General features: G+C 34.6%; 1 protein-coding gene across 1 annotated transcript in view; it reads right to left on the bottom strand.

The window, feature by feature from the left end:
* Positions 1-1,150: 1,150 nt before the first annotated feature.
* Positions 1,151-25,680, bottom strand: part of LOC145766730 (acid-sensing ion channel 1C-like) — a 38,018-nt gene continuing 13,488 nt past the window's right edge. The window contains 12 exon segments of the mRNA XM_082578437.1: positions 1,151-1,864; positions 2,294-2,382; positions 4,565-4,656; positions 5,794-5,886; positions 6,495-6,612; positions 7,845-8,001; positions 8,533-8,660; positions 10,457-10,604; positions 13,808-14,003; positions 15,157-15,359; positions 15,742-15,912; positions 17,390-17,593. Coding sequence (XP_082434563.1) covers positions 1,751-1,864; positions 2,294-2,382; positions 4,565-4,656; positions 5,794-5,886; positions 6,495-6,612; positions 7,845-8,001; positions 8,533-8,660; positions 10,457-10,604; positions 13,808-14,003; positions 15,157-15,359; positions 15,742-15,912; positions 17,390-17,593 — 1,713 coding nt within the window. The 3' untranslated portion in view covers positions 1,151-1,750.

Genomic DNA, 25,680 nt, shown 5'->3' with positions numbered 1-25,680 from the left:
TATCATTTGGTGAATGTGTCCAGCTCCATCTTTGCAAGATGAGTGTGGTTTTACTGTGAACCACATTGGAGCACAAACACGGATAATGAACATAACCAATGCTTGCAGATTCTCATACGGATTGTTATCTCTGACATATAATCTAAGGATTCTATTAATTAGCTGTAGTCAGCCATCGTGAGTGTCTGAGTGATTCAAGCATCCTGGGCTTCGCATCGTCAGAACAATGCTACATTCACCAGTGCAGTCAAACTGGTATACGCTGAATGGTGAAGATTGATGAAGGGAAGCACCAAGTAATAATAAAACTACGCCATCGAACAGTAGGGTTACCGGTACTAGTTTAAGTGAACTGCTATTCAATCTGTAAGAAGCGCAGATAACTTTTATTAAACTTTATGGAAACTGCAGTGCAAGCAAATTCCAATAATTGTACTATAAAGCTTCTTTTATGTCTTGCCTACAATTCTTTTGAGGAATCAAATGCTACATCAGCTAGTTTTTTAGATACAGTATACAACCAAGTATTTTAGCCATAGTGATAAAACGGTCAATTGTAGCCTATTTGTTTAAACACAAGTCGCTTATTATGACATCATAAAGCACATAAGTGAGTCACACGGTATTTATGCTTTTGACCAATTTTGTGGGAGACTTTCTCGAACCCGATATTAGGGAAATTAAAACCTTGCGGGGGCGATTAAAAAATTGTCAAAACCCAAAAAAAATTCGCATGTATGTTGTTATGGGTATTTCGCACCTTTTTGACATACTAGTTTAAAAAAATTAAAAAATTGGATTTTTCGATCCACCCTAGTGTGTACTGTACGTCTTTGTTTCTTTTGTATTATTCGTACCCACTATATTGTTGTGTGACTTACTATCATTGCAACCCTGCTTTGTTTCCTTTATTACACAATGAAGCGCTTAAAAATTAACTATTTTACAGCCCAAAATGAGTTGAAACAAGTATTGAAAGAATATGGTAATCATTTAAATACCCCTGAATAACTTTTGGACACGTACGAGAAAACTTTTAAGCCTAGGTGTAGAAAATATGTTAAACCAAACTTTCCAAATAGATATTCTATCACTTAATCACTTAATCACTTAATAATTGAAATCGTTTGTGTTTAAATGAGAATATTTATTTTCTGTTTTTTTTTTTCATTTCTATTTGTAAGAAATTATTTTTTATAACTTACAATGCAACTGAATGTAAGATTTGATTATTTTTTAATCTGGTTTTTATTTGAAACTTGCTATTCGTCTATTTTAACGTGTGCATTTTCGATTCATGCAGTGCTCACAATCAAGACTGTTAAGAGAACAATTAGGGACCGGTACCAATGAGAAATGCCCTTTTTCGATATATTTTGGGCCCCTAAAATTATCTAGGGCCCGGGTCTAGAAGTATTTCTTGGACTCCCCTGTCAACGTTAATCCTCTCAACCTACCACCTCCTTCTGTATATGAACAGATAGACCACACATTCATATTAAATCGATACATTCTCACACGACTGACAAATTTAAAAAGGGCAATGGCAACCTTTATCACTACTGGCACTTCAGTGAAGTGCAATGACTCAGTAGGGGGCAATAGTGTTGAATGAGATATTGTGTCAATGCGTTTTTGGGCATGCCCGTGATGAGAGCTACAGTGATATTTATAAAAAGTTATTTGCAATTTTATTAGAAGGCTACTATTATCTACATTAGTCGTGCTCTTATTATATACAAAAGTAAAACTAAGAATATATAATCTTAGAAGACAAGTAACCTTCCATTTCTTTGTTGTCCATTTCAGAAGTAAGATCTCTCGAAGCTTGTTTGTTCTTCCTTTTCTTTCTGAAGAACTTGTACTTAATAGAAAGCAAAGCAAAGTTGATACATGATGGCGTTATTGCGAGAGCCTTGTTTAGCTCGTTTCGTGTATATAAGAAATGCTAAATTTTTCTATTGAAAAGAAATTATTGTTGCTTTTTACACGATCATTTTTTGTTTTAGCAAACATACTGAACAACAATGGAAAAAGTTGTATAGGTGATTGAAATTCATAATTCAAGAATCAAAAATAGCTTGCAAAAAAAATCTGAAATATGCTAACTTAATAAAAGGTCTTAGGTTACAAGAGTACAATGCAACCAAAAATGACAATTTGCTCTTCCAAGTCTGGTGCTTTGATTTTAGCCAGTTTTCAGAGCAAACAAATTCTACTTCAAAAATGAATTCTCTTCACAAACAAATTAATTTATTTTACGATAACATGATCACCAGTCCTTCATGCTTACCTTGAATACTTCATATAAGTAATCAAATAGTTCCAATAGGGTCAAAAGACTGGCTCCAATAAAAAGACCCATTTGACCTCCGATGTCGCCTGTAATTATCAAGCTAAGTGTAATCATGATCAAGTAAAGACCATAATTCAAAAAATGAAATTTTCTTATTTTAAGCCTGTTTATCAATTCCAATTAGTTAAAAATAAGAATCAAACACGTTGAACAATTTTTTTTCTGATTTTTAACTTACTTGAACTGGGGCTATGAATCTATAAGCGCCACGCTGAAAATCGTACGCTATAACAGCGAATTGAGAGCAAAAATGTAGAAACCAAACTCATGTTCAGCAAATAGAAGGCGCAATAATAATTCCATTTTAACAGTAAACATGGAAGAAGCATTTAGTTTTAATGTATTTTCTGAACATATGTTTAGATTGAATAATTTAGAATTTAGGCTTTGTAAGTGTTTTAGAGTGAATTTATAAAGTTAATAAAATTAAAAGAAAGCAACGTTTTCTGCCAAAATACATTTTAAAGTCTGTGATTTAATTGCAACAAAATTTCTTTAAGTTTGCTCCATGGCAGCAAACTTGATCAATTTCTAAGCAAATTGAAGTTCTTCAATGTTCAATTTTGCAAGTTAGAGTTTGTAAATTTTAGAAAGTATGCTGTCGGTGTTTTCTATCAATTTCCGCTTGGTGTTTAGCAAAGTATAAAGCTTTTTGGATGACAAAGAGTCTCTTAGCATTCCATTTGTCCTTCTTTATTTTATCATTAGGATCTTTAATAGCCTACTGTACTGTTGCTCATATCTAAATTATGCTTCTTCTTTTTTAAACTTGTAAATTAGGCTTAGGCTAGTAACAGCAATTTTCTTTTTCTAGTTCGGTTTGAAAATCGATCCAGTTTGAGGTCGAATTCAAAGTTGATTTTGAATTGGCAGCTTCAGCTTTTACACGATTGGTGGAACTGCTGAGCGTGGACGTCGCTGTAATTAGGGGGGTGGAGGCTAAAGGCAACTTTGTTTTTTGTAAATTAGGTTTTAGTCAATTTTAGGCAGCTCAAATACAACCGCAGCTTCATACAAACTGCTCCCATTAATGTCACGCTTTTTCGCATGCGAATAGCCATGCGCAGAAATTGAAAAGAACATTTTACTTTGTTTTACAAAGAAAACAAAACCAGAAAAAATGATTGCGGCAATCTTGCAATCCACTTCCGGCTCGGTGACTTAGTGGTTAGTGCGTCCGCCTCTGAATCGGTAGGCATGGGTTCGATACCCTGTCTGGTCATACCAAAGACTATAAAAATAGTACTGAATCTAATTCCTTCTTGGCACTGAGCAATGGAATGGATTCGGGTAATAATGTACTCACTTGCGCCTCTATGCGGCTGCATTGACACTGTCTGCTTTGTAAATCGCTGAGGAGCAACGCATTGTGCGATGAATACAGCGCATTATGATTATTAAAAAAGTGAGTCCACAAAAAAGTCCATAGCCTACACTGTGAGGCAATTAGATGCAAAAAGTAACTTTTGGGGTAGGTATTAAAATGTCCTGTTGTGTTCTAAAACCAGGGCTAAAGTTGGATTTGAAAACAAGGCCGTTTACCCCCCCCCCCCTCTCCTACTGTAATAGCATCTGGGCTGGAAGCCAAACGCTAGGTTTCATCTTGCACGGCAAACAGGATTGCCATATTGGTGGTTTTACCACCTAATTTTTTAGAAACTTGACGATTTTTTATTACATTTGCAGATCAAAGTATTGCACGGTCTCAACACCTTAGGCTGTGGTAGTAATTTTGCTGTTGACAAAATCAGCCTAAAATACAATATTATGAAAAGCATCATCAAGATTCCGGAAAAGTAGCCCCTTCAAACTTGATGTTTTATGAATAGGCTACTGCGCATTGATAAAACAGAGGTTTTATTTACAATGCTGAAAAAAAATTTAAAAATGCCAAAAATATATTAAAATGCTAAAGTCAAAGTAGCCTACCGTTGTACATTTGTACAATGTACATGCATTGTCACATTTAATAGAGCATTTGACTTAAACCGTTTTCAGCAACAACTCAATGATGAGAGTTGCTCAGGGAATCAAACACAGGATTGTTAAACTTTAGCCTCAATATGCAATGGCATGTTGTGTCACTCTCTGACAACAGTCTACAAAGGTGGTTCAATGTTGTTCATTTTTGAAATAAAACCAAGCATATAATTTAAGATTTCTATAAATTTGAATTAACTTTTACTGTTTAGAAATATTATGACTTACCAAATAAACCGGGTATCTCATACGCCTTCTTCTGATCTATGGTTTCGTAATTTAGGGCTTCAAAGAAAATATTTAGTTTCACGAAATTGTTTCTGAAAAGTAAAGAAGGAAAAGATTAGCCAGTTACAAATTTTACACCAATTTTACATCGGTTACAAAAGATTGATTTTTTTTTGGGGGGGGGGGGGGCGGGTGGGGAAGGAGAAGTTAGTAGTATATAGTATCTTTGTTATCTCAACTACAGTAACCTATGTAGATGTCGGTTACAAATCTTTGAGGATCCGAAAATTTCTTGATTTTAAGAAATTTTTTTAAAACTGCAGCAATGGAATTCATATATTGAAGAATAATTATTCTACACAATGTTTATTCAAGATTCACTTGAAAGCTTCGGTTTGTCAGACTTGAAACTTGAAAATTCTTTGAAAGAGACTCATGCCAAAAAAAAAATTGAAGACCATTCTGGAGCTTACTAGAGAGAGAGAGTCAGCATTCAAAATTTTTCTCCACGATAACCAAACCAAATTCTTATCATTTTAAAATCGAAAAAAAAGCATTTGGGATTCACAAAAAATATAACCGAATAAAAGGCAATAATTTTAGACTCGGCTCACTTTGAGTCACGTTATTTTTACAACAGATTAAATGGTGACTGACATGGACTTTAGTGAAAACTGGTGCTCACTGCTCGTGGAGAGCGACTTGGTGATTCCTGGTTTAGAGCATTTGCTTTTCAGAATTTTTAGTGCCATTTTTAATCATTTATAGAATATTTTACACCCATTTGTAGTAAGGATTATTTTAATAAATGCTTGAACAGAATACATGTCATCCGAATCCTGACAAACGTCAAAGACATATTAAGATGAAAATAATGTAACGGATTAATGCGTTAATAAGGGAATGATTTTTAATGGACTTAATGAGGTTTGCACATACACAATGGTTTTAATTTTTTTTTACAGTGGAGCTAAAATTAATAACTGCAAAAGTACGGGTCTCAGTGTGAATGAGCAAGAAACCAAACATAAATTAGGTCCGTTGCATGGGCAACTGTTACAAAAAGCGTAATGAATAATTAATTAATGCGTCTGAGAATCTCTATACAAATCTACACCATAATCAATATAATTTTGTAACAGTATTGGGAATGACCATGCATTCTTTAAGACATGTTTTTAGCACTTTGTTAAAGAAAACAAATTGCAGGCGTAAAACTGGTGCATTACTTCACATAGTCTTCTGTTTTTCTGTACTTGTAGGCCATGTAGCTCAGTGCTTGTGTACTTGGCAGTTGTAATGAAGACATTTCAAGATTATATCTAAACAAAAACACTGTATGATCCTGAAGATTGTTAAACAAAAAACAATTAACGTAAACCGGTGCTCGCCGTCGTGTGAGCCTCTGGAGCCGAGGGTCTATCCTTTTTATCACCCCAGATTCACGATGTTCCTGGACTACACTGGAAGGCTACCAGAGAGCAGCCAGTCTTTGGCTTCATCATCCATGACGCGCAGACCTTCCACGCCGTTAGGTGGCTTGAATATGGTACAATCAGTGATGATGTGGTCTGCGGTCTGATCCTCGGCACCACATTCACAGGAGGAGGAAGAGACCATTCCCCATTGGTGCATGGTTGAGCGGAAAAGCCTGACACCTATACGGAGACGTTGCTATGTGGCAGAGATGGGCAAAACATGATCTCAGAGACAGGCCTAGCCCTCTTAAATTATTGAAAATTTTACATAAATCTGCAATTCAATAAATAACTCTACGAACAGTGCTAATGATGAATCAACAAGCACACGGTCAGCTACAGTACTTGACGCTATTCAAGCACGCAGGTCAAATAGTAGAACGTTTTTGTCCCACTGTCAACACCTTGTGAAACTTATTAATGAAAGATAAAATTGTTTCAATATAATATACCTGGTAACATCACATGGAGTTCCACAAACACAAATCTTCTCGTCAGATTGGACAAGGTAATCTAATTTGTCGTCGGCACATTTCTTATATGTCTCTGGTGGACAGTAAGATGCGTTTCCTGCAAAATGTGAGTCGGTCGTATAACACTTTTTATAATAGTTTCTTTGTTACATTCCAATAATCTGATTTTGCCTATATTTAGAAGCTGAGAAAAAAGTTTTGGAAAGTAAAAAAAAAATACAAGAAGTTAAAAAACCGAGTTTGCAAGCTGGCTTAGGTACAGCAAGGTTGCGCGCCCGGCTCAAGATCACACGGCGCTGGTTCGACTCTTGGGGTGTGCGCTTGAGCAACGCATTTCAGGACTGCTCTCCATTCATCGGCACCTAATGAATGGAATAAATTCCCCGGCAACGACACTTCAACAATCGGAAAACTTCACTCTGCTAATCTCGGTAACCGGCCCTGCGTCAAGAGCCTCTACAAGTATGCGAAACTACCAGGAATAACCTATCAAGGCTTTTTCAGTCAGAAGATAAAGATTCAAAACCAAACCAATATTGCAATATAACAAAATTAAGCAAAGATAAAAAAAATTGTGCTAAAGAGATTTCTAAATCATAAAAATAACCTATACATGAGAATCAATTTTGAAGAAACATGTTATTTATAATAGGCAAATCACTATTTTGAGTTGCAGGCAACTTCTTCGGTGCATGATATACCACAAACAATTAAATATCATCACAACAAATTTCTAACATATTCAGAGAAAACTCTTCTATCACCAAATGCAATTAAAACGTCCATAATCTGATTTAAGCAAACCAACAAATCAGTCCTTTTTACACTGATTCAACGTTTACCGAAGTGAATCAATGGAAAATGTTTGTTTGTTGGGAAGGGGTGTGTATTGTTACAGAATACCCACAACAACAACGCAGTGCAAGTTTTGTGTATTTTCGAAGGAGGCTGCTGAACTCGGTTCCCAGATTGAAGTCCTTGTGGTTTTAAATGAAAAATAAAAAAAATCACCTACGTCTTGAAAAAGAACTTCACACACAGAAAAAATGACATGACTTAACAACACTTTTTGTTTTAAAAATACCAAACTTCTCAAAAGGAATCACTAACTGAAGATAGACTCTAACTATTTTCAACTGAGAGTTTAGTCATAGTGGGTAAATTTTATTACTTTATTAAGCCATGATAACAAAAAGAAACTTTTCATTTCAAAGCACAAACCAGAATAAGGATCGTTTCATTTCGCAACATCATTAATTTATTATTTAAACGGAGTGCGCAGAAGTGGAGCGCAAAAAAACACACTTCGAATATATAAATGTTACAGACCTGGCATATGTATCATTATGCATCCGCATTTTTTCAAAACAAATTCCGTTTCGCAAGTAATTCGACATGCTGAGATGCTGTACTTATCAAAATGAAAGTGCTTGGACTTGTTTTTACCAGACTCGCATACTCCGTATGGCTCCGGCAAGAAAGTGATCTAAAAGTAAAACAACATGCAAATATAACTATTTACGATATATGAAGTAGTTAAGTAGATGAATTTAGTTCAAATTCATTTATTTCTTGAAGTTAAGACCAATTTGTAAACTTCTATAATCACATCATGAGAAGCATGACCAACAAAAGGCTGCTTGACCACAGGAAAACGGAAGATCTTTTAACTATGACAAAACTACATCCAGTTGCAGCAATAATAAAATCAAAAGTTTTAAAACTGTTCGGCCACACTAAAAGATCACAATTCGGAATCAGCAAAGTTTGCACAGAAGGCAAGGTAGAAGGAAAAAGAAAACGTGGCAGACAACAAAAACGATGGCAAGACAATATCCAAACATGGACCGGACTCGACAATGAGCGAGTTGGCTCAAAATCGCCACTCTTGGAAGCAAATAACCCATGTTAATGTGCAATTTGCTACAGGCGGAGATGACGACTGATGATGATAATCTTGACATGTACGACCAAACACTGCAGCGCACAAAAAATGCAAATTTATGTTTTAGCCTACCCGTTGCTCTTGTGTGGCGACTAGAGTTTGAAATCCCGGTGAAATGCCAAAACCAAGCTCATGAATGAACGGCGGTTCGTCTTGTACATGTATCTGAACTTTAAAGCCAGCCTCGACTGAGATTTCATCTGAAGTACGAACAACACTAACTATAGCGAGATTTGTGCTTTTGCAAAATAGAATAAATAGTGTATTTTTATAATGGTGTATCAGGATCGGTTTTCTTCCAAATGTAAGTTGTAATTATTTTGTAATTGATTTTTTTTTACCTCAGGCCAGGGGAGTGTCCAATTTACAAACTTGCATATTGTTTAAAAATTGAATGAGGCTGTTCATCAAGCAGTAAGTTTAATAACATGATACGCTTTTGTTGTCTAAATTAAACTGAACCATCACAACGTATTTCAGGTGATAATCGGAAAAAATGCAGATTATAATCCAAAGCACCTTGTGACAGTTTAGCTTAATTTAATAATTATGATACTTGTTTTTATATAGCGCTGTAATGTATCCATCGCAGAATGCGTTGTTCCTCAGCGATTTACCAAGCAGACAATGTCAATGCAGTCGAATAGAGGCGCAACTGAGCATATTATTACCCAAATCCATTCCATTTGCTCAGAGCCAAGCAGGAATTAAATTCAGTACCATATTTAAAAAGTGCTTGGTATGACCCGACAGGGTATCGAACCCATGCCTACCGATTCAGAGGCGGACGCACTAACCACTAAGCCACCGAGTCGGTTTACACAAGAAGAGCTTACTACGTTTTCGCACATTGTTTTGTTTAAAAATTGACACCGCTCTTGAGGTAAGATCAAGATAACTTACGATTAATTATTCTATTGAAATTAGTTTTCATTTATAATAATATTTTATTAATTCTCATTGGTGTGGGACGCAATGATGCAGACATGTTGCATTGGGGCTTGGCAGAGAGTGCTGCCTGTGAGTGTGGTAAAATGCAGACGGCAGCCCATATAATCAAAGATTGCCCGCTGTACAGACCTATTTTCGGTATGCAAAGTATGGAAGGCCTGTTTTCCATTGATGGCGACACCAGGCAATGACTAACCAACGGCTCCCTTGATATGCAGTGTATAGCGTCAATACGAGAGAAGAAAAATTATTCTATTTTTTTTTTAACAATATTTTTCTATTATGTTTCTTTCTATCATACTGCACAAAAGTTTTTTTCAATTTTTTAGAGGCATACTTCTTGCTTTTACTTATTGCTGTTTGCAAATTAGTTCGAACATCAGCAAGAAAAAATCTCAACTGGTTTAAGATTTAATTTTTTTAAAGGGATACTAAAGGAAAAACCTGACTTAGCGATTTTACACGTTCTTTGTGTTTAACATGCTACCATAAAACAATTTTCAATAAAATTTTGCCCCATTGCGGTCTGATCAGCGTTCCGCGCTTGCTTTTGTCAGAGCTTTCAAAACGGGAATGGGCATGAGCGGCGAAGCGTGCGACTGTACAGGCTACGTCACTCTCGACTAGCAATCAGCTGATCGGGCAACAGTTCTTACTGCGGGTGATTTAAGTGTAGGCTATGTATGTATGTACATCAAAACATCAGATTTCAAAGTCAAAACATCAGACAGTGTGCTAAAAACATCAGATCTGATGTTAAAACATCAGATGTGGTAACGCGGCTTTTGTTATTGCTGTCGATAGTGACGTATTCTCGAACTGTGTTTCCACTTTTTGGTCATTTTGAAAAAATTAAAAATAAATAAAACATTGGACTTTGGACCTTTCCAGTGCCATTGAAAAAAAATTTTTCAGTAATTTTTTAAAAATGTATTCTTGAATGTTCAGTTTACGCATTTTAATGCTTCATTCCCGTTTGAAAATTTCATTTAGTATGCCTTTAAGTTCACTATAGAGAGGAAATTGGTAGATGAAACTGCATTACCAGTTTCAGCCCATACAGGCATGTAATCATCTTGCTCTGCGTCGAGAAGAAGCTCCAATCCATTATCAACCCCTCCTTTCAAAGTCTTCAGCGGAGAGAAAGTTTTTCCTGAATTGAACGTGTAGCACTTTCCATATCGCGTATATATCTGGAATTGAAAACGTGTTAGACTACATACAAAAGTTATGATCATCATCATGATCACCCTTCATTATCGTCATAATCATCAACTATTTGGGCGCTTGGAAACTCAGTATGTTTTTGGAACTCTGTAGGCTATTGTTTCATTTTTGTATTCTAATGTCTAGTTTTACAGTAGAGGGTGAATAAACATTTCTGTCTGTGAAACCCTTTTCTTATACATAGAGAAATAAAACAAAGTAACTTCAGCGGGTTTAACATGATGTATTACATACACAAATATAACATAATTAAAAATAAACTCTAACGTTTTCGACACGTACGTCGTACGTATGTCCTCATCAGGAATTACATATCTGCACAATATACATAAAATGAAAAATTGTAATTCATTTTATGTATATTGCAGATATGTAATTCCTGATGAGGACACACGTACGTGTCGAAAACGTTAAAGTTTATTTTTAATTATGTTATATTTGTGTATGTAATTCATCGTGTTAAACCCGCTGAAGTTACTTTGTTTTATTTCTCTATGGTTCAACAAAGCAAACTCTCTACCAAAGCTTTATCATTTTCTTATACAGTAGAAGGATTTCGAGCGGTTTGGTTGACTTTTAATGAAACGACCTGGAATCTGTTCCTTTCATCTTCTGATTGAATTAGTGAATGACTCAGCTATTTTGAGAAAGTTTAATATTGGCATGTGGCAGCTCAACACAAAGTTTTAAAGATGCGAAGCAACAAACTACTTAGCATCAAGACAATAAAAATGCTTTGTTTTGGTTTGCTTTTGAAAAACAAGCATTGTTTTGTGTTGGGGTTTTCAAATAATAAGGTTTCAAAATTATTTAAATTTACGAGTTAATCCAAAAATATTTATTAACCTAAAATAATTCGAAATTTCTATCGTCCGTTTCGATCGACCACATAAGTCGTTTGGTTCGATTACACATAGCTTTAATGAGCTTATATAGACCACATACATTTAAATAAACTGTTCATTTTGATTGGAAAGTAACGACTGCATTTTTATCTGTACATTGAAATAATAAAGCTATTTGGAATACATCCAAAGGAAGCTATAAATCAAATATTTTGAAGTTCTGAATGGGCTATCGACGACCAGTAGCGTTGACAGGGGAAGTCCATGGGGTACTTTTAGACTAGGGCCCGGATGATTTTAGAAGCTCATAGCCTTTCCATAGGGTCCGGGATCTTGAAGAATCCACTTTGTATTCATTGGGTAAGTGTGTTTTATATAGAAGTGTCTTAATTTGTGGCCCGAGGATCTCATTTGTAGCTGGTTTAAATTAGCATAACCTCACACTGGCTCTTGTCGCCGAAAGCATCATGTTGCAGAAATACACTTATGCTGTTATCAGAAACACAAACGATCAAAGGGCAGTTTCAAGTCTGGCAGACAGAGCTCTAGCCTACTCGTTGTTGATAAAGCAAAGTATAAAACAATGTTCTGAAATATTAAAAACTTAAACCAACCTCTTGACTTTTGGTTTAAGATAAGCAAATAAAAGTTGAAAGAGATTTTTGAACAAAGCAGCTTCGATCGGAAAATAGTCAAATAGACACAAATGATCTCTTTAAACTTTTGAATTGATTTCATCGATAAAATCAATCTTTTAAAAAGCTCAAAGAATCGTTTTCAAATGACTGTGAAGCAAATTATGCAGCACTTAAAATAAATGTGACACAATTGAAGGTTTTCGAGAATAAATTATTTAAATTGACTGCACTTTTAGTATATTTGCTTTAGATCAGATTTGTATTCAGAAATAAACTCACAAAGAATGCAAGTTTGCGTCTAAACCAAAAATAGTGATGATCAATTTTTCCCTTTTTTTATTTCTAAAAATATCACAAAGCACCCAATCATTATTAAGCTGATTGTATTTGACAGTTCAAATTAAGAGCCATTCGCGAAGCACATAGAACAAGGCATATGAAACCACTGATACATATAAAAGGAAGCTTTATTGCTTAATTAAACATGGTAATTCCCCAAGAGAATTCTTCTTTCTTCAACCAAGATCAGTTGATTTACTGTTTGGAGGATGTTCGGAGGCTTGGAGGATTTACTGTAATGTTTTTTCGTGACCAAAATAACAATCAATATTAGCTAAAATCATTGTAAAGAACTATTACTTTCATAGCCAGGTTTCGCAAGTGCAGATAAAACAATCTATTTTGAAGCTCAAACAGTTCGTTTTATCTTCACTCGTGATATAAGTTGCGGCCATTTTGCTAAATGCAAAACTAAATCGTAAATACACCACCAGATTTGTCAAGATTTCATCAAGTTTCAAAGATTTTTAAGTTTGTATTCCGTTTGCATTGCATATTGCAATATTTATGTCACAACAATGTATGAAAGGATTGTTTTATTCCAGTTATAAAAATCTGTTTGGCAGTGTATTAGCCACGCTTCAATAACATTAACAAAAAAAAAAGACTAGGCTACAACATAAAAAATAACACAACTTCTAAACGTAACACATTGAGAAGAGCTTCCATTAAGCAAAATGCATTTATCTTTGTCGTTACCCTGTCCCTGATATATACGATCTTAATTCATTTCAGGTGTATATACAGTAGTATATAGAGAGAAAAACTTCTGCATCTAGATCTTGTATCCCACAATAGACTATAGCATGCGGGACACATTTATGTATACTTCACAAGGTAGACATTAACGCCTGTTTTAGCCTGATGCCGCGAGTTCGCTGTAGTAATAGCGAATAGCACTAGCTTTTGGAACATAGTTTTCTAGTCATGTGCCACGCCGAATGGTGCAGTAAGTCAGTGGGTCGTTATTTTATGAAGCAATTCGCTACTATCACAGCGAACTCGCAGCATCAGGCTAAAGCAGGTTGTTAATATCTACATAGTGAAGTAAGCAATGATCAATTGATCATCCTGCTAAAAGCAAAACTCAAGCTATTGCACTATCATGGCACTATTATGTATGTTTTAATTTTTTAAACATATGGCAGAATATTTTTAAATAAACTAGGTAAGTATCAGTAAACTCATACGTTGTTAATTTATCTAACTGCCACATTCATACATACATTTATTACATTATTGTCATTAATAGATCAAAGTTCTACCAATTGTAATTTGGGTACAAGCGATTGTAGGTCAACCTCGATAAAAAGATAAAATTAAAAAGAAATTTATCCCAAATCTTACCGGGGACCAATGGTTATCCTTACAAAGATCGCCATCAATCTTGCAGCTTTTCAGCATACCATTTAACAGGTGTCCAGCTCTATCGTAAAATTCAAACATGTCAAAAGTGTCTGAATTTGGGTTGTAAGATCTTGTACCAACTATTGGTGTAATCTTTTCTTGAACACCAGGCCAAGTGCGACTGTCTTTATGTACGCTGCAACATAATTTGTTTAAAACAACTTCTATGATAGGGTTCTTACAATAGTCGCAATCGCACCATAACGATTCTAAAGACTGTGAGACGTGTTGCGGTGATAAAATCAAATGAAGACGATGAGAAAATTTACACAGTGGCGTTGAGAAAATTCGTTTGGCGGCGTCTGACAACACTATCATACCCAGACAACAAAATCCGTCATTTTCATGTTGATTCAACGTTGAATCAATGTAAAAATTACGGATTTTGTTGTCTGGGTAGAGCTCCTGACTACCTGTAACTTACTCCTGATGAGGATTATTGACGAAGAGAAAGTCAAAATGGTATAAAAGAAAACTGGTTTCAAGAGATTGTATGCACATGCAACAGTTCATAGCATTGATATGATTTATGTGTCTACAAGCCAAAGTAACATGTTACGCAAAAACAAACGCGAACCATACAAAAATGCAGCTCGACCTACATTGGTCCCCAGCAAGATTTTGGAGACCACTGGCTTACACTTACATTTTCGTTTACATCATAGGATCCCGGATATAGGCTAAAATAGAAGAGTTTATTAAATTTTTGGGTATTAATATGTTTTGATAAATCGCATTTGTTTCGCTTGACTTGACCTCTCATTTGAGTCAGAATACGGTTCACTTTGTTTCACGGGCTTTGACTGGCTGCAATAATATTATTGAAAATTTTGCAACATTGGCAGCAACCTTTGTGGCCTAAACGTTCACTTACAGTTTACTTTGGAAATAAATTGGATTTTGTTATAATTACTCTTGCAGAAGTAATTGCATGTATGTTATACTGGGGGGGATATTGATTGGAGTAATATTGCAGTTTTCATCAATAAACTATTCTGAAGGGTTTTAGGATAAGCTATACTTCAAAAATAAAGCGCAAAAATGATGCCTGAGCACACTGAGAATTTAAAGATAAATTTGCATCTTTTACTCATGGGATGATTTAAGCCATAAAAAGTAACAACCAAATAATATAGCGACAAATTAAAATTCGACAACAAATTTTAGCAATTGAACTACGGGATTTGGAGTAAGATTTTGCAGATAGCTTAATGCTAACTTATCGTTTTCTCATTTTAAAAATATTATCAAGAATAAACACTTTCAACTGCTTAGTAGGCTAAACTTACTTATTTAGTAACTGGTTATTCTTATCAAAGATCTTCAACAGGTGGTGCCCGATGTAATAAAAGTCGTCAGTTGTAACAGCTTTAAGGCGAAATGGATTCATATTACAAATAGTTACTGCTGGAAAAGTCAAGTTTGCTGCTTCTTTCTCATCCAACTTTGTCACATGAGGACGGGAACGGTAGTAAGCATAACGGTCGCAACCCTGTTCAAAAACATAAGTTTGTTGTTTGAATCTAAAAAAAAATCTTGTAATAGAACTTCTGTGCTCAGTGTAATGCAACCGCTAAACATTTTATGTTTTTTATGTTACCATTTAGTAACCGTTTTTCTGTTACCGGTACGTTAATTTTAGCCTACATAATGTTATATTACTTTTTTAAATACTGTATTTTTATTGACAACTTATTCGAAAAAACACCATGTTCCGCGAAAAAAGAAACCGTAAGATCAAGACATAATGATTCGATTCTCGGTGACGGGTCGTGCCAGAACGGGAAAATTCAATAAAGCGGCAATTTTCAATCTTGTTAACAGACACATTACAAAACAACCAAAGTAAAAGAATCAGTGATTTTGAAAATAACCTGATAGGTAAAAAATCCAGCTGAAGCGGCAAAAGCAGCAAACCAAAGTGCTTTTCTGAAAGTGAAACGGCCAGGGGTGAAGATGTGGCTAATGCCATGCAACGTAGAGTTGGAAGCAAAGAATGCAAAATCTGATGGTTTCTCTTCTTTCTTTTCATCGTTTTCTTTCTAAAAAACAACATTTGTGAGAACAAATTTTCAAGAACTACATTAGTAAATGGTACAAGACAATACAAAGCTCATCTAAAGTTCTTACTCCTGCATATAGTTTACAGAAGAGCGTAAACTCTCAATATTATTGTAGTTTATGATCCCTGTACAATTATAGTTATTACGCCCTGGTGACTCTTGACTAATATGTAAGTTTACTGGAAATTAATAAACCCAACAGAATGAAATGGAGACTAACGGAGTGGAAGGTCTGCGTGTCATGGATGATGAAACCAAAGACTGGCTGCTCTCTAGCAGCCTTCCAGTGTAGTCCGGAAACATCGTGAATCTGGGTTGGTAAAACGATAGACCCTCTGCCCCAGAGGCTCATACGACGACGACAAACTTGATATGATGCTGCACCCCTACTTTGAAATGCGTTACGTGACTGCAACAGCAGGTTTAATAAATTTGTTTCAAACAAATGTTGCATCTATTATTTTGCGCATGAAGTAGCGCAAAGAAAGGTAGGCCTGTGCGTAGACCCATGTACCTATAGGAATATACATAAATCCTCAAATCTCAAGGTAGGGGATACTAGCCTTTTTTACCGCTTTATGTACAACATCGTAAACTGTCACAGCCTATTCCGAATTCGTTAATGGTTCTACATCAACTACGCAAGATTGTCACAGTCATTTTAAAGTTAATGAGTATTTCAACAATTCTGCAAGTAAATACAATTTCTGTTCGATCAAATTGTATGAAACTACGCACACCTCCGAGCAAAACCTTTAAATTATCAAGAAAATCTTACCCCAAATACTGAAATTGGAAGGCATTCCTCGCATTTTATAAACATGGAATAGATTATGGCTTTTTTCAGAAGTTCGACTTTTTTATAAATTTGATTCAAATTAAATATATTAGGCTATGATGAATCTAACATCCATATTGGTTTTCGAAAATAACTACAACATGCAATGTTTTAAACATTCCTTTGTTTAAACAGGCAATATATAAACTAGGCTTGCGCAAATAACTCTATTTCTAATACAGAACGTTTTAATTTTGAAAAAAATGTTAATGTGTTGCTTTCATCATAAATAATGATTCTCCTTTAACCCTTTGAAGGTTGAGGGGGAGGGGCTGTCAATTCAACTTTTTTGTATCAACAGTTGTATCTCTAAAACCACTGAGGCTGCAAATACGATATTTCTTGACTTTTCCTAACTTTTATTCACCTCTATTGATCTGAAATTTTGAGCGAATAAAGGTTATAAATTGAGAGATATAGCCTAAGGCATTTCTCAGCACATCCTCTGAAATATTTCATATTTTATTTATATGTTATTTTGCATTATTATATGTTATTTTACATTATTATATTGAGCAAGACTGAGCAAGACTCCAGGAGGCCAACCTTCTAAGGGTTAAGCTGTGGGCTATGCAACTTTAAAGCACCAGTTGTAACACTCTTGTTTTAACGCTGTCTTACCTCTTTTTTCTTGCATTGTGAAGAAAATCCATTAGTAGCAAAACAAGTTCCATGCGCAGACTCTTTATCTCCATTTGCTAAAGAACTTTCTCGACTTTGATCACTGAGTGAAAAATCTAAATGAGGTACTTTCCGCTTATTTTGCAACACCTTCGTTGAGTATCTTTCCTCATTTCGTAAAACTGCCGAATCATAGTTAGCCATCTTTGACGGATCGGCATATGTAATCACATAAGACTCTAATTGAGAGCTCATTGCTCTTTAAAGATTAAGACACATCCGAATAAATTTTGTTTGCTTCCAAACACAATAAATTTTTAATGTAGACTACTTTCTTAATGTGATGAACGTCTACGCACGGATAGCTGTGATAGATTTACTCTGCACATTCAACAGCTAACAACAAAACCTATCTGTTTAAAAGCAAACATAAAAGTTTAATATATTCATTATTTCTAAGAAACCGTTCAGAATTGACTGCATGTTTTGACTTCTTAGTTTTACCGAGTCCACTTCTATATTAATAATTATCTTCTAACAAAATACTAGATGAAAAACACCTTTTTCATCAACTGTGTCACAAGAATTCTTTCCTCAAATTTGACTGGATCCATGTACAATTTGTACATTAATCCTGGTCCAATTTTGAAGAATTTCTAACCATGAAAAAACCGAACGGAAAAAAGGAATGCTTTAATTTGGCCATCAATGATGACATTTTGACGGAAGACGCTGTAGAAATGCCAATATTTTAAAATTATTGGAAAACATGATGAGCTGTAACATTTGAGGCTGCCCCAGATGAGTTTGCGTGCATTTCCAATTACTTCATGCCATTGTATTGAAGAGAAGCAGAAAGATTGGTTTTGTACAAAAAATGTATGACTTACTTTTTTCTACATATAGCCTACAGTATAGAAAGCTAAATGATTTATAAATAAATGGCTTAGGCTAAAAAAAAGGTCATAAGGTTCAACCCATTAACGCCACAACGACGTAGAGGTCGATTATCACAAGAAAATAACATGCCGGACTTATTTTTAATTGTTCGAAAGTTTGAAAAAAATGTTATCCAACGAAGAAAGAAACCGCTCACACATCTCTTAGTCACTATTTGAAATAATTTATGCTTCTCTTTTTTTCTCGCCTTCAACCGCACTGCAGTATAATAACTTTGTAAATTTTAGCTTGTATGTTATTTCCTCTGAGGATGCGCATTGCCATGGTGTGCAAAACGTCAGTAAATCAATAAAACTACTTGTATGTTTCTGCTTTTTACTTTCGCATTCATCTGATGAACGTTGTAACTACCGTAAGAAAAGGTAACAATCTTGATGGATACCCAAACTTATCAATATTCAATAACTTCACTTTTTAGCTTCACGACACTGGAAGCAGGCTTTAAAATTTTAGGAGTAAAACCTTTACGCCTTTTCAACAAGATTTCGATAGTCAAACTATACTCACTTTACTCAACAATCAAAAATAATACTAAACATAGAAGCAATAGATTAATTTATCCCTTGCTGTCAGTTCTTCACTGTCGAATTATTGCCCTTATTAGTATCTATTTCACAATTAGGTATTGATCCGTTACTCTTGGTCCACACTGGCCAAATGACCTTATCAAACTGCTCAACTAACCTTTTTACTGCTTTGACGGATTTTAAATCTTTTTCATTACGTTGATATTTTAGTAACAAGACGTTTACTTTCAGCAATTCTAAGCAAAAGAAGACTAAAACACTTTTTTCCTCTTTTATTTCTCTAGTCACTGCAGCTGCAGATCAAAAATGTTTTCATTAACACAAGTATAAGTAAGCTGTTGCTACCTGCTGCTGCTTTTAAAGGTAGAGACTTACACATTATTTTTCTTGAGGGTATTATTGGTTGAACGCTACCGCTCGATATTTTCTGGTCTGAGGAATTTAAAACTCAAGAAACAGATCCATTAGTCTTGTTCCTATGGGAACAAGACTTGGTTACGTATTTAGGAATTTTTTTGGTCAATTCATTCTAATATGTTGTAAGTTTATTTCTCTATATATACGCACGAACAATTGGTTTTCAAATTATAATACTACTATTTTAGGACGCGAAATTCATCGATTGTCCATCATTGCAAAAGACTACCGAGTTGGCTATACTAAATTAATATTACCCAGAAATTTACACCTCGAGCAACGCTTACACATGAATGAATGCAAGATAAAAATTATTTTCTTGTCTGATGTTGGTTGAGAAATAAACGACTCCATGTTGAAGTTTCGTGAGGAAGTTGGCACCTCGAGCAACATTGACGAAGTTTTTATGACAAAAGTTTAGCAATAAAGATTTGATGTTTTGACATTTTGTAATTGGTTAAGCTATTACGTGTTTCCCAAAAGTACAAACATAGATGTTAGTTAATCAATCTCAACGATTTGACCAAACTAAATAGGTTTGGTCATATTAGTATAAGGCTGGTATTAACGAAATTATCGCCACAACATACTTAAAGTCACCATTTTCTGACCAAGTTTTCTGCATCTATGTTAGCTATACTTTCTGTCATTAACTATTCACCAAAATTTATCTTTGTACGAACGCTGATCAGTCTTTCATCTATCCAATTGCCCATTTCTCCAACAACTAAATATGATGCTACTGTATGCTCTATAAACCAGAAACAACTAATTTTGATAGCTTGCCACATTGCAGGTGGTTCATCAACTCTCTTTCAGGGACAGCATAGCATACATAATATTTACACACAGCATAGTATGTACACACAAACACCTCTCACCTCTACTTAGGGTGTAATAAATTAAGTGGGAATAATTTTTGCAGGAAAGTCGGCCAAGAGAAAGAAACTGACCAGTGCGGCCACTACTCTTCTTTGTGCCTAAGGCTTAGTACAATGAGAACCTTATCGTCTCATACCAGACACTTGAATCAAGTATGGGACCACCTTCACCAAGTGACCAGTATGTAATTTTGACGTGGACAGATTGTATCATTTATTAATCAGGGCTTTGTTAGTCGGTTAGGGCGTTTAGGGTCATAGTTGGTTGAATATGGAATTTCAATTTCTTTGTGCGAGGCTATGCTAATCATACGCTACAGATGATTTTTAAAAACTGCTTTTATGCAGTGTAATGATTTTTTTATCTGCAAGCGTACACTCTAGCGCAGCGGTTCCCAACTTGTGGGTCGCGACCTCAACTGGGATCGCCTGACAATTTTTCTGGGGTCAACTGAGGCCTTCTGAAAAGTTTAGAACTTTATTAGTTTAGAAATTTAGAAAGTTAACTCTTAACAATGGGCAGCTCACCACAAAGTGCATTGCGATTTTACTATAGAGTCTAGTAAAAATCTCGATTTTACCATGGTTTGTCTATAGTAAGTGAACTAGTAACCATAGAATGAATACAACAATACTTTCTGTCAAAGAACACTTCAAAATTCTTGAGGAAGAAATTTCAAGGCATTTTCCTAATTTACCTGACACACCATTTGCCCTTGCTAGAAGCCCATTCACCATCAGAGTTGAAGATGTTCCTGAGAATGCACAAGAGGAGTTCATTGAACTCATTACCAGCGATGCAGCAAAAACTGATTTTTCTTCAACGTCAGTTACCAAATTTTGGATCAAAAGTTTGCAGTTATATCCCGTTCTGTCTGAGATCGCATTGCGCCTGATTCTTCCTTTTCCAACAACATACCTTTGTGAAACAGGCTTTTCAAGCTTGTTGGTTATCAAATCTAAATACAGGAGCAGACTTGATGCAGAAGATGATCTGCGTTGTGCTCTTGTAAAGACTGCTCCAAGGATTTCAGATCTGGCTAAAAAGAAGCAAGCACACCCTTCTCACAAAATAAATTGTTGTGTTGATTTGTTGTGTTGTTTATTTATTTATTTAGAAGTCAAATTTAATATATAGCCTAGTAGCCTACTAATTAGCTCCAAAAGTGCAGTGAAGGAGCATCAACCCAACTAATTTATCCTTGGGGTCACCGCAACTTGGAAAATGTTATAAAAGGGTCACGGCACCAAAAAGGTTGGGAACCGCTGCTCTAGCGTAATCGTCTAGTCTAGGCTTCTAAACAACATCATTATAATGTACCGTCTCCGAGCCGAAGGTTGGCTCATTGGCCGTCAGTTGCTTCCACACGTCACGCTCTTCCGTTATACTCTTTTTGCTTCTCCAATGCTTGACAAGTCATCCCACTATTTTACATCATCTCCAAAAGTTCGTCTTCTTCCCCTGCTCTTTTTTTCTTTCACCATACCTTCAATGACCAATTGACGTTGCTGTCCTGCCGATCCTCTCAATATATATCCCGCGAATATTATCTTTTGTTTTGCTAAATCGTTGGCCCGTCTATCTTGTACTTCTATTCTTTTTCTAATTGCTTCGTTTGTAATGTGTTTTTATATGATAATTTTAGTATTCTTCTGTAGCACCAGAGTTGAAAAGCATTAATTTTTAGTATATTTCTTTGTTGTAATTGGGTTCAACTTTCACTTCCATATGATATAACCAATTCGATAAAATAAGATACTAGTCTCAATTTTAATTGCAAATCTATATCTCTTCTTAAAACTTCCTTACATTTTCAAAATGACCTTTTTGCTTGAGCGATTTTTCTTTTTACATCATTGGTGCATCTTCCATCTTGTGTAATGTGGGACTCTTAGGTATGTGCAGGTAGTGATCTGATCCAATTGTTCTCCTTTCAGCTTAATTTTTATGTTTTCATTGCTTTTTTCTGTCAACATTGTCTTTGTTTTCTTTAAATTTAGTTTCATTCCGTACTTTTTTCTGGCTTCATTGATTTGTTCATACTTTTCTGCAAATTTTTCCTTGGTGTCAGCTAAAATGACAATGTCATCCGCATAGAAAATAAATCAATAGCCTATAGCTTATTTTTCTCAAGTATAAACCATAAAACATTTGACCAGGCTAACACTCACAATAGTATTTCAATAAAATTTATTAAAAGTATTAAATTGTATCAAATTTTATATAATTTTATTAAATTTTATTGAAATACTATTGTGAGTGTTAGCCTGGTCAAATGTTTTAAGGTTTAGACTTGAGAAAAAAAAAGCTAGGCTATTGATTTATTTTCTTTGTGATTGCTTTCTCTGTTAGGTAGATCGCCCATTTGAGGAAGTGTCATAGTACCAGATTACCTTTTCCAGTTAGTTTTTCCTACTTTTTGTCATCCGCATAACATCATATCAGCAAAAATGTTCATAAATTAAAAACAAGTAAATGCTATTCGACAAAGATGGAAGAGAAAGTTGACTTTTTATGTTGCTAAACAAGGTAACTTAGCCCAAATATAAAAAAGTATCGGCAAAAGTATTGATTTTTCCAAAGTAAAAGCAACTGCGTATTAGAAATCCGGTACAATTTAGAAAATATACCTATAGGCCTATTCGAAAAGTAAAATAAAGATTTTCTTTAAAGTTTTTGCTTTTTTTTTATTGTTTCTAGTAGTCCTCAAATGAGTAAAAAAGCCCAGAAAAGCACAAACTTCTATAAGGAAGTGACCATTTAAAGTTAATACTTTTCTTTTTGTTTGATGTTTTCATTGCTAAAAAAGCGTTTAAAAGCATTAATTTGCATTGATTTGTTAAGACCAGTTCTGAGCCAATAAACCAAACTAATTTTATGTAAAACTACAACAAAAGATAAAAGTGAGTTAAATTGATGTTTGTCTTGAACTTGCTTAGTTTTTGCTCACAATTTACACTCTACGTCTTCAAAACAAGTAAAACACAATCTTCTAGTCACTAGTGAAATGTATGATTTTCTAGGAACAAAACATTTTACCCAAAGCTATTCAAAGCACTCAGGCAGGTTTAAAACCTCTGGCTTGTTCTTACACTTGAGAATGGAAACCGTGCAACATTTGCAATTTAGAAAAACTATATTTATAGAAGTTATGAGTATTGATTTTCCAGTTCTTGTGTTTTTTCTTTGTCTGTATTTGCTTACATTGAAAACAGATGAAGATAATTAGGAAAATACAAAAAATGTCAATAGAACCTTCCATCAATATTTCATGTGGAAATATGGCTGCTTTTTCCCAAGGGGATGTTCATTTATCAAGTATGACTGCCTTTCCTCAATTAACAAATTGGGCTGTACTGTGTGATTGTGGGTCGATTTTAACTAAGACACAATTTTCTTTTCAAGTGATGGCAACAGGCTATAACTTGCAATCTATTATCTTCGATGGATCTCAACGAGCAATACAAAATGGCGTAGATGATCTATGTCTCTACGAAGCGCTCGATAAGAACAAAATCACAAAAAATTAATGAATGTTTTTATAAATGTAAAGCAAACCGATAAAAAACTAACAAGTTGCTTATTTGATTTAAGTCTGCTCAAGCGTAGGAGAAAGCTAGTTATTGGGGGTGGAAAAAATTCTTGCCCAAATATAATTAAATGCGCCTAAATATTTTTTGCGACAAAGCATAGATCACCTGATTAAAACTTTTACACTGCTCCCAATAGTCTGGTGGTATATAGCCTACTGTAAATGTAATTTGTCAACTAACATTATCACCCAAATAATGGGAAAGCACCATAACAATACAATTAACTCAATACAGAAAAAACATTTCACATCAATAAGATAATAATAGGTCTAAATGTACTTTAAAATACGAAGTGTCACAATGAACTAAAATCTTAACAAGTTAAAAGTTATTTCTAAAATTTTATAAACTCAACTTGTAAACTATAGTTTCAGCCGAGCATTTTGATATTGTAAGTTATGTGTTGAAAGCATCACTTTCAAAGTCAATATTGGCACATCTCGATCAGGATACCAACAGATAAACAGATCTGTATCAGCAGATAAAACTACTAACTTATACAAAGTTAAGCCTCTCGATTAGGATATATTTTTCATAAATTTTGCAATCATCTGGATATTTTGAAATGTTGAAAAATTATTTCAAATCTAATAAACTAAACGTGCAGGCTACAATTTCAGCTGGGCATGTTGAATGTTGATATTGTAAGTTATACGTTTGAAGCATTACATGCATATTAGAATACGTAGGATTGGAATATACTTCACATAAAATTTATAAACATCTAAATATTTTCTGCTCAATTTTTTCGAACTCCCAACAAATTACACATTTATTATTTCTTAACTTTCACCACTTAAATCATATTCCATTTAAGTGCATTTTTTTAAATTTTACATGTATTGAATTGAACATAAAAATAGATTTTTGATTAATCTAGCAAAAAATCATAAATAAGTTTAATCTTAATGAGATTTTTGAAACATGCTAAAAGTTTTTGCCCAAATTTTTATCAAATTTTGCCAATTTTTTTACTAATTGAATAGTTTGAGGGTGCGGTTGCATCCCTGGCTTCTAAGCTTATGTACTGTAAGTCTGTGTGGAATCAGGCATGGTTTGTAAGCAAAAACGTCTAAAATTGTATTATTTCGTCATTTCCCTTTCGAAGTTTTCTTTTTATTATAATTTTTCATCAAACCAGCCCAACTTGAACTCTACTAGTCGTATGAATCAGTAACATGTACTGATGTTTAATAATGCTTGTTTTAGACAATTTATCTTAATCTAATCCATGATACCGTATTGATTTCCTGTTCAACCAGCATGACAAACACATTCATCTCAAGTAACTTTCGAATTCTTGATAGACTGATGCAGGCCCACACCAGTTCTGAGCTTTCCAAGTTCGTAAAATGCGTCGATTCTGCATTGATTTAACGTTTGCAGACGTTAAATCAATGCAAAAATTGACAAGTTTTGCTGGCTGGAATAAATTTAAGATTTTTGTTACTTCAAGCTTAATCTTTTGATATTGCGAACTGAAAACGCCCTCTACTTTCTCTGGTGGCAAAGTTTCACCAGAGGTCAACAAGTAGATGGCGCCATCGATTCGAGATGTTTTCAAAGTTGAATTGTATGAAAGGAATGTTACCCCAAGGCTTTGTAAATTATTGGGATTACTAGTCTTTTAAAATTTCAATCTTGGAATTATGTTTTGCATTATTTCCTGTTACTTGGAAAGTTTGAGTTGAAAGTTTGATAGAAGTTAGAAACAGAAAGAAGGGGAGACCAAATATGAAATGAATTGAAAGTATCATGGAGGCCAGCCATTCATGATATCCGAACTGTTTTATTGACTGAATATTTATCGTCGGACTGAGATAGTTTTTTGAGAGCTTAATCCTGGTAGTTTTGCATACTTGTAAAGGCTTTTGACGTACCAAGTTTGACAACGTTTTTGATTGTTGTTTTC

The sequence above is a fragment of the Aplidium turbinatum genome, chromosome 3 (genome assembly GCF_918807975.1).
Source record: "Aplidium turbinatum chromosome 3, kaAplTurb1.1, whole genome shotgun sequence".
Classification (NCBI taxonomy): Eukaryota; Metazoa; Chordata; class Ascidiacea; order Aplousobranchia; family Polyclinidae; genus Aplidium; species Aplidium turbinatum.
Note: the sequence above shows the minus strand (reverse complement) of the source record. Positions and strands in the feature narration are given on the sequence as shown.